The sequence below is a fragment of the Opisthocomus hoazin genome, chromosome 18 (genome assembly GCF_030867145.1).
Source record: "Opisthocomus hoazin isolate bOpiHoa1 chromosome 18, bOpiHoa1.hap1, whole genome shotgun sequence".
NCBI classification, from domain to species: Eukaryota; Metazoa; Chordata; class Aves; order Opisthocomiformes; family Opisthocomidae; genus Opisthocomus; species Opisthocomus hoazin.
The window spans coordinates 12,963,575-12,976,992 of NC_134431.1; the positions used below are offsets into that span (position 1 = coordinate 12,963,575).

The window sequence follows — 13,418 nt, forward strand, 5'->3', positions numbered from 1 at the left end:
GGTGGATGAAGGTAAGGCTGTGGACGTCATCTACCTGGACTTTAGTAAAGGCCTTTGACAATGTTCCCCACAGCATCCTCCTGCAGAAACTAGCTGCCCGTGGTCTGGATGGGTTTACTCTTCACTGGACAAAGAACTGGCTGAATGGCTGAGCGCAGAGAGTGGTGGTGAATGGACTTCAATCCAGCTGGTGGCTGATCACGAGTGGTGTTTCCCAGGGCTCAGTTTTGGGTCCGGTCTTATCTAACATCTTTATCAATGATCTGGATGAGGGGATTGAGTGCTCCCTCAGTAAGTTCACAGATGACACCAAGCTGGGTGGGAGTGTCGATCTGCTCGAGGGTAGGAAGGCTCTGCAGAGGGATCTGGACAGGCTGGATCGATAGGCCAAGGCCAGCTGTATGAGGTTCAACAAGGTCAAAGGCCGGGTCCTGCCCTTGGGTCACAACAACCCCACGCAACGCTACAGGCTTGGGGAGGAGTGGCTGGAAAGCTACCCAGCAGAAAAGGACCTGGGGGTGCTGGTCGACAGCTGGCTGAACATGAGCCAGCAGTGTGCCCAGGTGGCCAAGAAGGCCAAGGGCATCCTGGCTTGGATCAGGAATGGTGTGGCCAGCAAGAGCAGGGAGGTGATCGTGCCTCTGTACTCGGCACTGGTGAGGCCGCACCTAGAATCCTGTGTTCAGCTTTGGGCCCCTCAGTACAAGGAGGTCATCAAGTTGCTGGAGCGTGTCCAGAGAAGGGCAGCGAGGCTGGTGAGGGGTCTGGAGAACAAGTCTGATGAGGAGTGGCTGAGAGAGCTGGGGCTGTTCACTCTGGAGGAGACTGAGGGGAGACCTTATCGCTTTCTACACCTACCGGAAAGGAGGGTGTAGTGAGGCAGGCGTTGGTCTCTCCTCCCAACTATCTAGCGATAGGACGAGAGGCAATGGCCTCAAGTTGTGTCAGGGGCGGTTTAGGTTGGATATTAGGAAAAATTTCTTTACAGAAAGAGCGGTCAGGCATTGGCACAGGCTGCCCAGGGAGATGGTGGTGTCACCATCCCTGGAGGGGCTCAAAAAACGTGCAGATATGGCACTTCAGGACATGGTTTAGCAGGTGTGGTGGTGTGGGGTTGACGTTTGGACTCGATGATCTCAGAGCTCTTTTCCAACTTAATGATTCTGCGATTCTATCAGTAGTTACGGGCCGTCCACGCTGCGACCGCGCTCGCCATGCCTGCGGACACTGCCAGCTCCGCCACCTGCCCCTGTCCGACCGCCGCTTGCCACTTTGTTACCGTTATTTAAACACCGACAGCTGTAAATATTGCTGTTTGCACACTGAAATGCCTCATTTCACGTTGGCTTTGTACGTTTTGTATTAAATTCACTCCTGGCACCACCAAGCGTCCCTAACCCGCCCCGGCCCCCCTGCCGCGCAGGGCGGGCAGAGGGAAGGGCGAGGGCCGCCTCCCCAGCGGGGAGCAGCCGCGGCCCGGCCCCGGCCCAGCCCGGGAACACCGTAACGGCCATAAATCGGCCGAAATGGGTGTCGGGGGTGGGGGCTCCTCACATAAACGGAGGCAACCTGCTCCACCGCCGCGGGGCGGCTGCAAGGGAGGGATGCCGGCTGTGCCGCTCCGCCGCCTGGCGGGGGCGCTGCGGAACCCCCTGCGCGCGGTGGCACGTTCCGCGCCCCTCCGGCCCCGGCCCGATGGACCGCCCCGCCCCGCCCCGCCCCTCCCGCCGTTGCGCCTGTAGCCTCGCCCCCAGCCGGCTGGTTGCTATGGAGCTGCTATGACGCACTCAGGGCACGCCGGAAGCGCTTTACTCCTCCGGAAGTGCTGTAGCCAGTCGGGAGGGAAGCGGACCCGGAAGCGTGGCGGTGCGAGGAGCGCGATGGGTTGCGATGGCGGCACCATTCCCAAGCGGCACGAGCTGGTCAAGGGACCCCGCAAAGCCGTGAAGGTTGGAGAGGGCTGCTTGAGGGCAGCGGGGAGCGCGGCCGGGCGCTGTCGGGCTGGCTGCGTGCGCCTGGTTCCCTCGGGCCAGCGGCCTGGCCGGGGAGAGGCCCCGCTGAGAGGCCTCGCCGAGGCCGGGTCGGTCCTGGCCGTCTCGCGGTGCCTGCGGGCCGGGCCTGGCTCTGCTGGTGCTGGCTGCGTGGAGAGCGCTCTTCTGCGCGGCACCGGGCAGGGTGCAGATCCCGCTGCCTCCTGGGGCGAAGGGGGGGGGGTGCGGGGCGTGAGGCCTTCCGCGGGACGGGAGGGGCTTTGGGGCCTCCTTCTCCTGGGGGTGCGGTGTCTACTGGCAGTGCTTTTGGTAGATCGTTTAGCAGTGCGGCCACACTGTTGGTGGTGTTGGATGCGGCCGTTTCTGCGTTCCGCCTGCTTGCGTTCTCAGTGTTGCTTGGGTGTTCTTTTTAGGGTGCGTCAGGGTATTGCGATGCACAGTGGCATCATATGCGTGGGTAGGTGAGTGAAAATCATGAAAAATCTTATAGCAAGTGGCAGAAAACTTAGACAAATTACACTTGATAATGTAAAATAAGTAAATAAATTCTGTTTCCTCCTCACACCTTACTATCAGAGTAGCTGTGAACCTCCCCCTTTCTTTACAGCCTAATGTGTCATAAAGTTAATGTTTTTAGACTGGAGGTTTAGGTGGCATCTTGACATTCCCATGTTTGTTTTTCTTGTTATCCTGTTCCTTACAGGGAGTGGAACTGGTATTTGACCCAAGCAGGGGTGAGATGTAGAACTACAGCAAAGAGGGTAGTAGAGAATATGTGAAGAACAAAAAAGAGTAAAGAGGGAGGGGGCAGATGGAAGTGGGAGAAAGTAAGAAAACAGAGTTGGAGTTAGGAAGATAGGTCCCAAGGCCCAAGATGTAGAAATGTGTTCAATAGATAGAGGTAGACCCTTGAAACTGGTCAAGAATTTTGCTAAAAGGTTTTGCTAAAATTATTTTACAGACTAACTTGAATGCAGAAAGTAGGTTTGGTAAGATACCTGGGTATTTGATTAATGCTTCAAGTATTACCTGATTTGCTGTTTAATTAATTTGCAAATATAAAATATATTCTAAAATCATGAATAATTTTTTTTTTCTTCAGGTTGACAAAAATGCTGAGATGGTGGCAAGATGGAACTACTGTGCCCTGAGTCAAGAGAAGTTACGTCAGCCAATTGTAGCCTGCGAGCTAGGCAGGTATGAATGTTTCCATATAAAACACTATATTAAAAGCTACTGATTTGTAAATAAAAGCATATTATGAGAATCACATATGATTACTGAAAATCTTATGTTACAGGCTGTATAACAAAGCTGCCATCATTGAATTTTTATTGGACAAGTCAGCTGATAAAACTGCTATGGAAGCTGCATCACATATCAAGAGCATTAAGGTAAACAAGTTTTGTCTAATAATACAAAGTGCTATGAAAGTTAAAACATGCTGCAAACCTCCATTTGCTTGTGTTCTCAATGTGTACTAAAAGTGCTAAAAATAGTAAACCACAATGAAAAAAATTTTGGGAAATGTTATCATGGCTCAAAAATCATTAGTAAACCGCTCAAGACTTGCATTTTTTTGTTTTTCAGAATGTGACAGAACTAAACCTTGCAGATAATCCAGCTTGGGGTGGTGATAAAGAGAGTATAAAAGGTGACAAATACGATGAGTTCCAGTCTGCACGCTTTATATGCCCTGTGGTGGGACTGGAAATGAATGGAAGACACAGGTCAGTAAGTTTCTGGATTTTGTTTTTAGAAGCGAGTACTATGCTAAACTGAATATAGAGCAGGTGAAAATGTTTGAATCTATAATGTTGCAAATTGTGTACTTACTCTCCCCACAAGCCTTTGTGGGGAATATTTGTCCTCCTTTCAGAAGGAGGGAGTTCAGGAGACTGCTGAGTGTCCTTTGATTTTATGCTCAAGAGGAAAGGTAAAAAGTTAACCTTTTCCTCAATTAATTTGCATGTATAATAATGAGTAGAGGGCAATGTTTGCAGAGAAAAGAAGTTGTCTGGGGGCTAAACCATGGGAGATTGGTACGGGCAAGCAGAGGGACATTGGATGACACCTCCATTTGCATCCCATCAAGGCAATTCTGCCTCTCCTTGTGGCAGTATCAGAATGGAGATGTATGTCTGTTCTAATCCTGCAATAGTATCTATTTTTTATTGGGCTGAGGAAGGACATTCCTTTGCATCCTGGTCTGGGCAAATTAGCGATTTGTTTTTCTATGCATGTTAATCCTGATGAGTGAGAAGAGGCCAGGTTCACAGCTTGGTAGTTGTGAAGTATTTCTTCCTACAGAGGGTGATTAGCTGGGACATATTCAGGTGGAATTAGAGAGAACGTGGAAAGTAAACTGATTTTTACCAGAGCTACCTTAGTAGTTTTTTAATTAAGTTGAAGGTGATAGAGAACAAACGATTAAAAGTAGCTCTCAGGAAAGGGAGATCACATGAACCGTGTGTAATTGCTTCACGTAGCCTTGCAAGAATCTTCTAAGTGGACAGGCGAGACATGGGAGAAGAGATGCTGGCTAGGGTCGCTTGTTACAGCTCTGCTGGAAAGCTGGAGTCAGAGTGAGTGAAACCAGTAAGCTTGGTGGAAGGCGGAACCATTCAAGCAGTACAACTTTGTAGTAAAGCAGGTTGTGGTGATGATTCTAGAAAAGCCTCTGTAAAGCTATAGCAAATGTACAAAAATATCTCGAGAGCTTCTGTTTTGCCAAGATCCCTGTGAGAGATTGTCATAAACCTATGTTAAAATATACAGAGAATGAAATAACAAAATATGTGTTGTGGTTTAATGTGCCCAGTATTTTTCATTCGATTCTTACATTGTGCAAATTAGTAAGTGCCTGCTTAAAGATGCTGATACCTTGATTGCCTGCAGGAATTAGTAAAGAGAAAGTTGGCTTTGTCCTGCTAGCTCACTGCTGTGTTGTTTCTGTGTTAAATCAGAACTGCACATGCATGTGTCTTAGACACAGAGTTTCTTAAAAATGGTTGTATGTCTTTTCTTTGAAGGTTTTGCTACTTGAGAAACTGTGGCTGTGTGTTCTCTGAACGTGCTCTCAAAGAAATTAAATCAGAAGTTTGTCACAAGGTGAGTTTTTCTTCAGCTTTAGTAGTAGTGGGGTCACATATAACCTCCACAGATAGATATATAGATATGGGTACATACCTATGTGTAATATATATACAATTGCGTTCACATCCACTATTGTAAAGTGTTTTTTTTTTAATCTGAATATGCAAGGTGAAATGGAACTTGTAAAAGTTCTGTTTTATGATGGCCTGAAGTAATTCTATATGGCCTTTTAAGAAAAAGGTGTTGTAAAAATGAGTATTTTTGTTCTCAGAGATGGTTTGATTTTTTAGTAACTACTTTAGATATTTCATTTTTTCAAATTTTTTTTTATCATTTCAGTTTAAAAAATGTGACTGATTTGGGGTTTTGGGTATTTGTGGTTTTTTGTTTGTTTGTTTCCCTGAATGCATGTGGTTTGTGTTTTATCAGCATGTTTAAATACATTTTCTATCACTTTTATTATCAGTGAGATTTGTGGTAATAGTTGCCATATTTAGGTGGAGTTATTTTTCAGCAAACACCCTGATATTTGATAAAACGTACAGTATATTTGTATTGAACAAGACCTGTGAAGCAAAAACTTTCTTGGTAGGTTTTTGCGGGTGATGTGTAATGTTGTTAGTTACATTTAGCCTCGTATTGCTGCACTCAGTGCTAATTTTGTTCTATAGAATACTGGTTTTGACCTAATGGCTCTGCTCTTCTGTTGGCAGATACTAATTTATTTTTAATGAGGATTTTTGTTTGTGTCTAAATTTTTGTTGATAGATGGATGTAACTTGATTATTAAATGCAGGAATGGGATGTTTTGTGCATGGTTTGGCCAATCTGATAATCTTGAAGCTAAATGAATCTCCCACTTCTCTGGCTTTTTTAATGATCAATATTGATCATAGTCTCATATTTGCATGCAACTGTTTTCATACATGTGCATTCTTCACAGTATTCAGAATGATGCTTCTAGAAATAATTCGATGGATATGATATAATCTAGTCTGTCATCTTTCCAGTATTGGATTTTGGTGCACAAAGAAACCAGCTGAGAGAATGTGTTTTAGTCCACATTTCCTTTGATTAAGGTTGAAGAGTGATTTGGTAGATTGTTTTGGATTTATACTGAGAATGTTCCCAATCTGCATGAAGAATCAAGAAGGGGACCGGAACTCTTCTAAACAGGATCATGGGGAATTGGTTGCCATGCTTTCTGGTAGCTAACAGTTTTCTTTATACTCAAAGCATTAATTAGCAGCATTCCCCCAGCACGTTCTATCTTTCTGCAGCAATGGGGCATACAGTAAAATTAACTAGAATAATGAAGAAGGAAGAAAATGAAGTGTTGTGTATTGCACATATGCTTGCATTAGAAATTGGTTTTATAATAAATTAAACCCTCTCGTGGTACATGTTCTTTCAAAACGCAAACAATTTCCGATGTACAGTGTTTGAGTGTTGCGGATTGCCATACATACGTTTCTACTGTTGCCAACTGCTTATTTTAAGAATTACAATATGTTTGTTAAGCCAAAATCCAGACTATGAGATCCATGAGGCCCACAGCATTTTTTATTTTTCACGGCCTTGCCACCTTCTGTCTGCCAATATGTGCCCAGATGCCCGGCCCTGTGCACCTGTGCCATGTCTGTCTGTGCAGAGGCATTGTTACATGACTTTCGCAGGGTGAGGTGACGAGAGTAGTTCAAAAAGAATAATCCTGTACTTGCTTGTTTACGCTGTGTATTCAGTCTCTCTCTTCAGCTGGCAGAATCTGTGTTTTCACTTCATCCCAGGGGCTGAGGTTTATAGCACGGATGTAAACTGGAGAAGTGTCAGTCTAGGAGCTGTGTGGCAGTTCTCTTCCCCACTGCTGTGAAACTCAAGAAAGCTCTTTCAAAACAAGCTATTCTTGTGCATTGATTTCACCTATGAGCCTACAGAGCAGTACTGATAGTCTGCAAAACTGTAAACAGCAATGGTTTCCCAAAGGACTTTGTCAAACAGATACTGTAATGATGCAGTAAGCATTCACTAGAGAATACAGCTATCCAGCAACCCAAACAACAGTTCTGCAGTCCTTGTCTTCATACTCATATGCTTTAAACTAGATCATCTGAACTAGATAACGAATGCATATTTACATGCTACCAGATGCATATTACAAAATGTTGTGCTTCGTGAAACTGTAGGAAATTACCTTCTTGTTCTCAGAGCAGAGGGTCACTTCCTTTCTGGGCCTTCTGGCTTGGCTCATGGGAACGCTCACCACTTGGTGGGAAGTCCCACAGACAGTTGCCTCACTGCTCAGTTTTCTTCTCTTTTGGTTGCAGCTCATACAGGAAATAAAGCAATCTGTTTGCACGGTGATATGCAGATGTGAAAAAAGTGTTTAGGAAAAGGTTGAATGTGTATGCAGATTTTGTCTAATTCAAGGAAATAGAAAACACCAAGATGAAGAATTCGACATTCCTTGTTTTATCTCAACAGTACTTGCTGTACTATTGGATTTGAAAGGCTTGATGGAGGCTAGGTACAGGGAGGATGAAGCAGTCTTTCTATCAGAGTTCTCTTTCAAAAAAACATATTTTACCTCAATAGAAACTTTATGTGAAGAGCTGACAATATTAAATAGAAGTATTTATCTGTTTTTACTGGAATTGTTAAAAAGACTGTATGGGTACTAGGGAAAGGGGTGAGAACGTGAGAGGAAGCTGTCATGGATGGAGGACATTTAGTAAGGCAACTGGAATTAATGTGTGAGGACTTTTTCTATGTGACTTACCTCCCTTGGAAGTAAGCTGTTCTTTATTGCTTCACATCTTAAGTAGCAGTATACTGAATAATTCAAGTTAAAAAATAACATTAAAATGTGAAACCTCTAAGGCTAATAAATAATCAAATGCTGCAGCAGTGTTTAGAGAGAAAGAAATTGTCTCTCATTGCCTGAATGGTAAATGCTTTGGACTGTCTTGCTAGAATATAAAAGTCCCTGGCCACAGATTTTTGAAGGAGCAATGAGAAATTTTTAGTGGTTGTTTACATTGGAGAGCGAGCTTGTTAGATGAGGTGCTTGGGACAAATTTTGAAGCTTCTAACTATTTAGACTGAAAAGAAATGAAAAAGAGCCTTGTCTAAAACAGCAACTTAGGAATACAAATAAAACTTTGAGTACCTTTTTACGCAGACTTGTATTTTGAGCTGTATTTTTGAGGTTTTATATGGTAAGAAGAAAAAATTTAAACTGTCAATACTAAGTCACATGCTAAAATGTGCAGGACAAGACTCAATCAGCAGGAAGAGAAGCAACTTTGCTTTCAGATAATGGAGTTTGGTGATGAGTATTCTGTAGCAGAAGCCCTGAAGATAGGGAATTTTCTGCTGTCTCCTGCTTCCTGTTCTTCAGGAAGAATTATGTGTGATGTGGAAATTCTTAGTTTAAAACTTGCACTTTTGAATAGGATGTTCTCGCTGATTGTTGTGTTTAATTCTCCAACAGACTACTAAAATTAAAAGACCAAGTGAGACTGTTTCTACTCTTTCTGTATTTGCTGGCGTCTTGAAGATTGTAAGTGTAGTGCTAATCTGTGTTGGTCTGTAGATTTTGGTGGGGGCCAAAGTTATTAAATGTTTTGGAACTTCTAACTGGCTTCCTGATTCTTGCATGGGCAATCTTTGGTCCCTGCTTGTTTGGAAGTCTGCTATTTGACAAAAATTATGCTTTTAGAAATGATGGAATAAAAGGGTTACCTAGCAGTGTATAGCATCTATTCAACCCCACTTCTGGGGTGTTGAAAAAGGCACCATTAGCAATTTTTGATGTTGACTCTCTTATATAAGAAGTTACTATTGGTGTAATAGTACCCTAGAGGTAGTTTGGGGACAGGATAGTGGTTGTTGAATCTGTGGTGGAAGTCCTTCTGGGAGTTGAAGTAGTCACTCTGGAAGTCAAGGACAAGATTACATTTTAAAACGTAATTCCTTTTATCAGTTTAAAACTTGTTTTGCAATTGTTTTCAGAGTCAACAGAGACTAATACACACTTGAAACAGTACCCGAACTATTAAAGTCTGTGCCATATGAAGCACTTAATCAGATGTTTAACTTAGATACAGAGCTATTGAACATGTGCCTCGGGCTTTTTGAAACAGAAATTACGCATACATCTTTCAGGTAGAGTGAATGTGTGTGCACTATGTTGTAGAGCATAGCGTTTCCTTGAACAAGGTCACACGGACGCTATATGCGCTTAGATCAGCAGTCACCAAAAGTTAGTAAACATTGGTTGCTGAGATCTAAGAGTTCTGATCGATCTACTCATAACATGATAACGCATATAGAACTTAGTGAATGCTTTCTATGTATGTTTAAATGCTCTCAGCTTTCAGTTTTATTACTTAATTTTTTACTGTTAGAAGTAAAAAAAACCTTCAAGAATATAATGTGGTTATGGTCACTCAGAATACTGAGTAGAATACTGTTTCTTAATGATTGAGAATGCAGTGGTTCGATTATGATTTTCCTGGGGGCTTTATATGTGTGAAACTTTGTTTAAAATACAAAATCCCGTAAGGAAGGAGGATCACACTCGATTGCTTTTCCTGGATTGACATGGTTAAAGTCATACCTAAGTTAAGAAGCGAGATGCAACAATTGTTCTGTGTAATGGTGATGAAAGGTGAAAGCTAGATACTGGATACTGCAATGACGGTAACAAGGAACGTTCCATTCACGTTTTAAAAGACAACATGGAGTGGGTAAATGCTGGCAGTTCCCTGCAGTGGGTTGGGTGTGGTTTGGAGAGAAATCACCTATGAATGTTGCTATGATTAATACATGCCAGAGACCCATTAGCTTCAGTAATGGATTTCAGAGGGACTTTCAACAAGCTCAGTGTGAACAAGCTGCAGGGCTTTTTTTTTTCCTCTTTATTTCCCTCCAGAAAAAAGCATCTCCAGCAATATTTAGCTGCAAGTCCTGGGTTATACAAGAAACTGAGTACAGGCCTTTGGGTTGCGTTTGTAGGTTTCTGTAAATAAATAGGGACCAGATGGTCTTTCTTTAGGTTAAAGTTCATTTGCAAGAAATTACGTTTCCAAGAAACTTGTGTGGGAAAATGAGCATTACAGTTCCAGGAACCTGGGAATAAATTTGTAATAAACTTTCATGTTCTGTTATTGGGTCACTTGTTGATTTATTTGATTTTTGGTTTGTTTGAAAAAATGGTTAATCTGTCAGTCAGTCTTCCTGTAAAAACTGAGTAGTATTTTGGATGCCTATTGAAGCTGACATCTAAATTGCTCCTAGACATTTATTTATAACTTGTAGTTTCTGATCAAGTGAGCTTGTAAGTAACAGGATGTATTTTATTAGTTCCCGTCAGAGTTCATGGAAAATAATTGGGAGTTTATTTGGATTTACTCAAATGAAACTTTAATCTGCATTCTTGCCAAAATACTTCCAGAGGAGGATGAAACGATTGGAAATGAATTCTCACAGTTCAGGTTTCTCCTAGTCTCTTTCTGTCAGTAGCACCTAACTAAAGACCTTTGGAGACAGGGTGTAGAGGTTTAATCGTGTGGAAGAATTGTCCTATTGTATGAAAGACCACTACCTATCTGTCCTGGGTTTGGCCAGAACAGGGTTAATTTTCACCGGACTCCAGGAAGGGGCACAGCCGGGGGGTGGGGGCTGACCCCACCTGGCCAAACGGAGCCCGGTATTCCGTACCATGTGACGTCACGCTGGGTTCCGGTGGGGGGAGCGGCGCGGCGGGAACGCACTCGCGGCTTGGGCGGGCGCAGCGCCGGTCCGGTTTCGGGAGAGCGGCTGTGTACGGTTCGTGGTTGTGTTTTCTCCTTATTTGTATCGTTGTTGTTCCTGTTTTCCCTCTGTTTGCTGTTCTGTTAAACTGCCCTTATCCCGACCCACCAGTTTTCTGCCTGTTTCTTTCCATTCTCCTCCGCACGCCGGCGGGGGGAGGGGCGGCCGCGTGGCGCTTTTGTTGCCGGCGGCAGCCGAAACCGAAACATTAAATTGGCGCCCAGACGTGGAGCGGGGATAACGGCAGGGCTGAGCAGCGGGTGTTAAAACTGCTTTCTTAGATTTTGTTAAATTTTGTTATACGCATTTTTCTGTGTTAAAATAGTCGCCGGTAAAAATGTTTCTGACTTTGATCAAATATCTCTGCTACGTAAATCCTTACTTGCTGTATGTGTTTGCCGCCGTGCTGTTTGTTACCTCGGGAAAGAAGATCAGGATGATGATTTTGCTGTACTGTACGATATCGACTTATGATATGATAACATCACTGTGCATGAAATTAGTCTTTTATTTGCATGCGGCACTGCGGTCATTTCCGTACCTCGGATCCTATGTCTTAGATTTTGTTAATAATCAAACCCAGTCTGTGGGGAAAACCGAAGGGGATACCTTCCCCCACTCTTTCGCCCCCCCCCCTCTCTCCCTCAGGCTGGTCCTAACTGCTTTTGAGAATTTCGAGTACCCGTGGGATGCTCAGGGCAGCACTCTCCTTTTGTTATGCCTCCTGAATGGGTTGCAGGTTTTGTTTAGGGTTAAGCAAGTCGTTAAGAACATCGTGCAGAGACCTGCCCCGGGGCCGGATAGCTGTGAGTGGCTGGGTGTGTGGGACAGCATGGGCAAGTACCTAGGGCAGTGGACACCCCCGATGTTTTTTAAACTCACCCCTGAGCAAGTACAGAATCCGGACAAACTAGTAAAATATCTGCAAAAAGTGTGCTGCCACCCTGGGAACTCCAGAGAGACACAGATCACAGCAACGTGCTGGGGTCTGGCCCACGCCTACCGAGCTGCACTGTTTAACACTGTTCAGTGCCCTAAAGGGGAAAGAGGGGGAAACGAAGCAGCAGGCACTGCGGCTGGCGCTGCCCCCCCAGCCGGCCCTGCAGCCCCTCCAGCCCAGCAGGCAGTCACAACCCCCCCGACTGGCACCGCCGCTGCCACAGCTGCAGGGTCTGCCTCGGTTTCCCTGGCAGGCACAGCAGCTGCTCCAGCCCCAGCTCCAGCTGCAGGCAGCGTGGCTGAGCCCAGTGACCAACCTGTGCAGGTAGCAGTCGCCCCTGTAAAACTAAAGAAAGACGCAAAGAGAGCAGATCGCTCCGGGAGGGATGACGATGAGCCAGGGTCATCACGGGAGATAGAGACAGAGATCATCACCCGGTCCCTGTCCCTGAGCGAGCTGCGAGACATGCGCAAAGATTTCAGCCGCCACCCAGGCGAGCACATTGCCACCTGGCTGCTGCGGTGCTGGGATAACGGGGCCAGCAGCTTGGAATTAGAGGGCAAGGAAGCCAAGCAGCTGGGATCCCTGGCCAGGGATGGGGGCATTGACAAGGCCATTGGGAAAAAGGAACAAGTCCTCAGCCTCTGGAGGAGACTTCTGTCAGGTGTGAGGGAGAGGTATCCCTTCAGTGACGATTTTGTATGCTATCCTGGCAAGTGGACCAATATGGAAAGGGGTATTCAGTACTTGAGGGAATTGGCTGTGCGGGAGCTGGTTTACTGTGACACAGATGATGAGCAGGTACCCACAGACCCAGATGAACTCCAGTGCTCACAATCCATGTGGAGGAAGTTTGTGCGGAGCGCACCCTCCTCGCATGCCAACTCACTGGCAGTTGTAAACTGGAAAGGTAAAGACACACCAACAGTGGACGAGGTGGCTGTCAGACTCCGCCAATATGAGGAAAGTCTCTCTTCCTCCCTTGTCTCAGCTGTGGAGAAACTGGCCCGGGAGGTGCGGCAAATCAAAGAGAACATGTCCTACTCGCCACCTGTACGGGCCAGTGTCTCAGCTATTAGGGGCAAGCGTTTCCCTGCTCAGGAGAGGGAATACAGAGGCTGTACACCCCGAGGCACCCTGTGGTTTTACCTGCGTGACCACGGAGAGGACATGAGGAAGTGGGATGGAAAACCCACCTCAAGTCTAGAGGCCCGAGTACGTGAGTTGCGAGGTAAAACAATCACAAAAGGGGACTCTGTTAGGAAAAATGCCGCTCCAGTTTCCAAAAGCCAGCTCTCCAGACCAGGTAGACAGTTCGACCTTGATTCCGATCCTCTGGAGGGGACCTCCAAGTCATTTTTACAGCAGGTGAGCAGCAATTTCTCTGACGAGGATTAGAGGGGCCCTGCCTCCAGCCAGGTGGAGGAAAGGGACAACCGTGTCTATTGGACGGTGTGGATTCGGTGGCCTGGCACGTCAGATCCACAAGAGTATAAAGCTCTAGTGGACACTGGTGCACAGTGTACTTTAATGCCATCAGAGTTCAAAGGGTCAGAGCCCATTTGCATTTCGGGAGT

The 13,418-nt window shown here is 45.4% G+C and overlaps 1 protein-coding gene across 1 annotated transcript in view; it reads left to right on the plus strand.

The window, feature by feature from the left end:
• Positions 1-1,819: 1,819 nt before the first annotated feature.
• The window catches only part of RTF2 (replication termination factor 2), a 35,003-nt gene continuing 23,404 nt past the window's right edge, over positions 1,820-13,418 (plus strand). Inside the window, exons 1-5 of the mRNA XM_075438988.1 lie at positions 1,820-1,949; positions 3,094-3,188; positions 3,292-3,385; positions 3,582-3,721; positions 5,024-5,102. Of these exons, the coding sequence (XP_075295103.1) occupies positions 1,881-1,949; positions 3,094-3,188; positions 3,292-3,385; positions 3,582-3,721; positions 5,024-5,102 (477 nt within the window). The 5' untranslated portion in view covers positions 1,820-1,880. The remainder of the gene's footprint in view (positions 1,950-3,093; positions 3,189-3,291; positions 3,386-3,581; positions 3,722-5,023; positions 5,103-13,418) is intronic.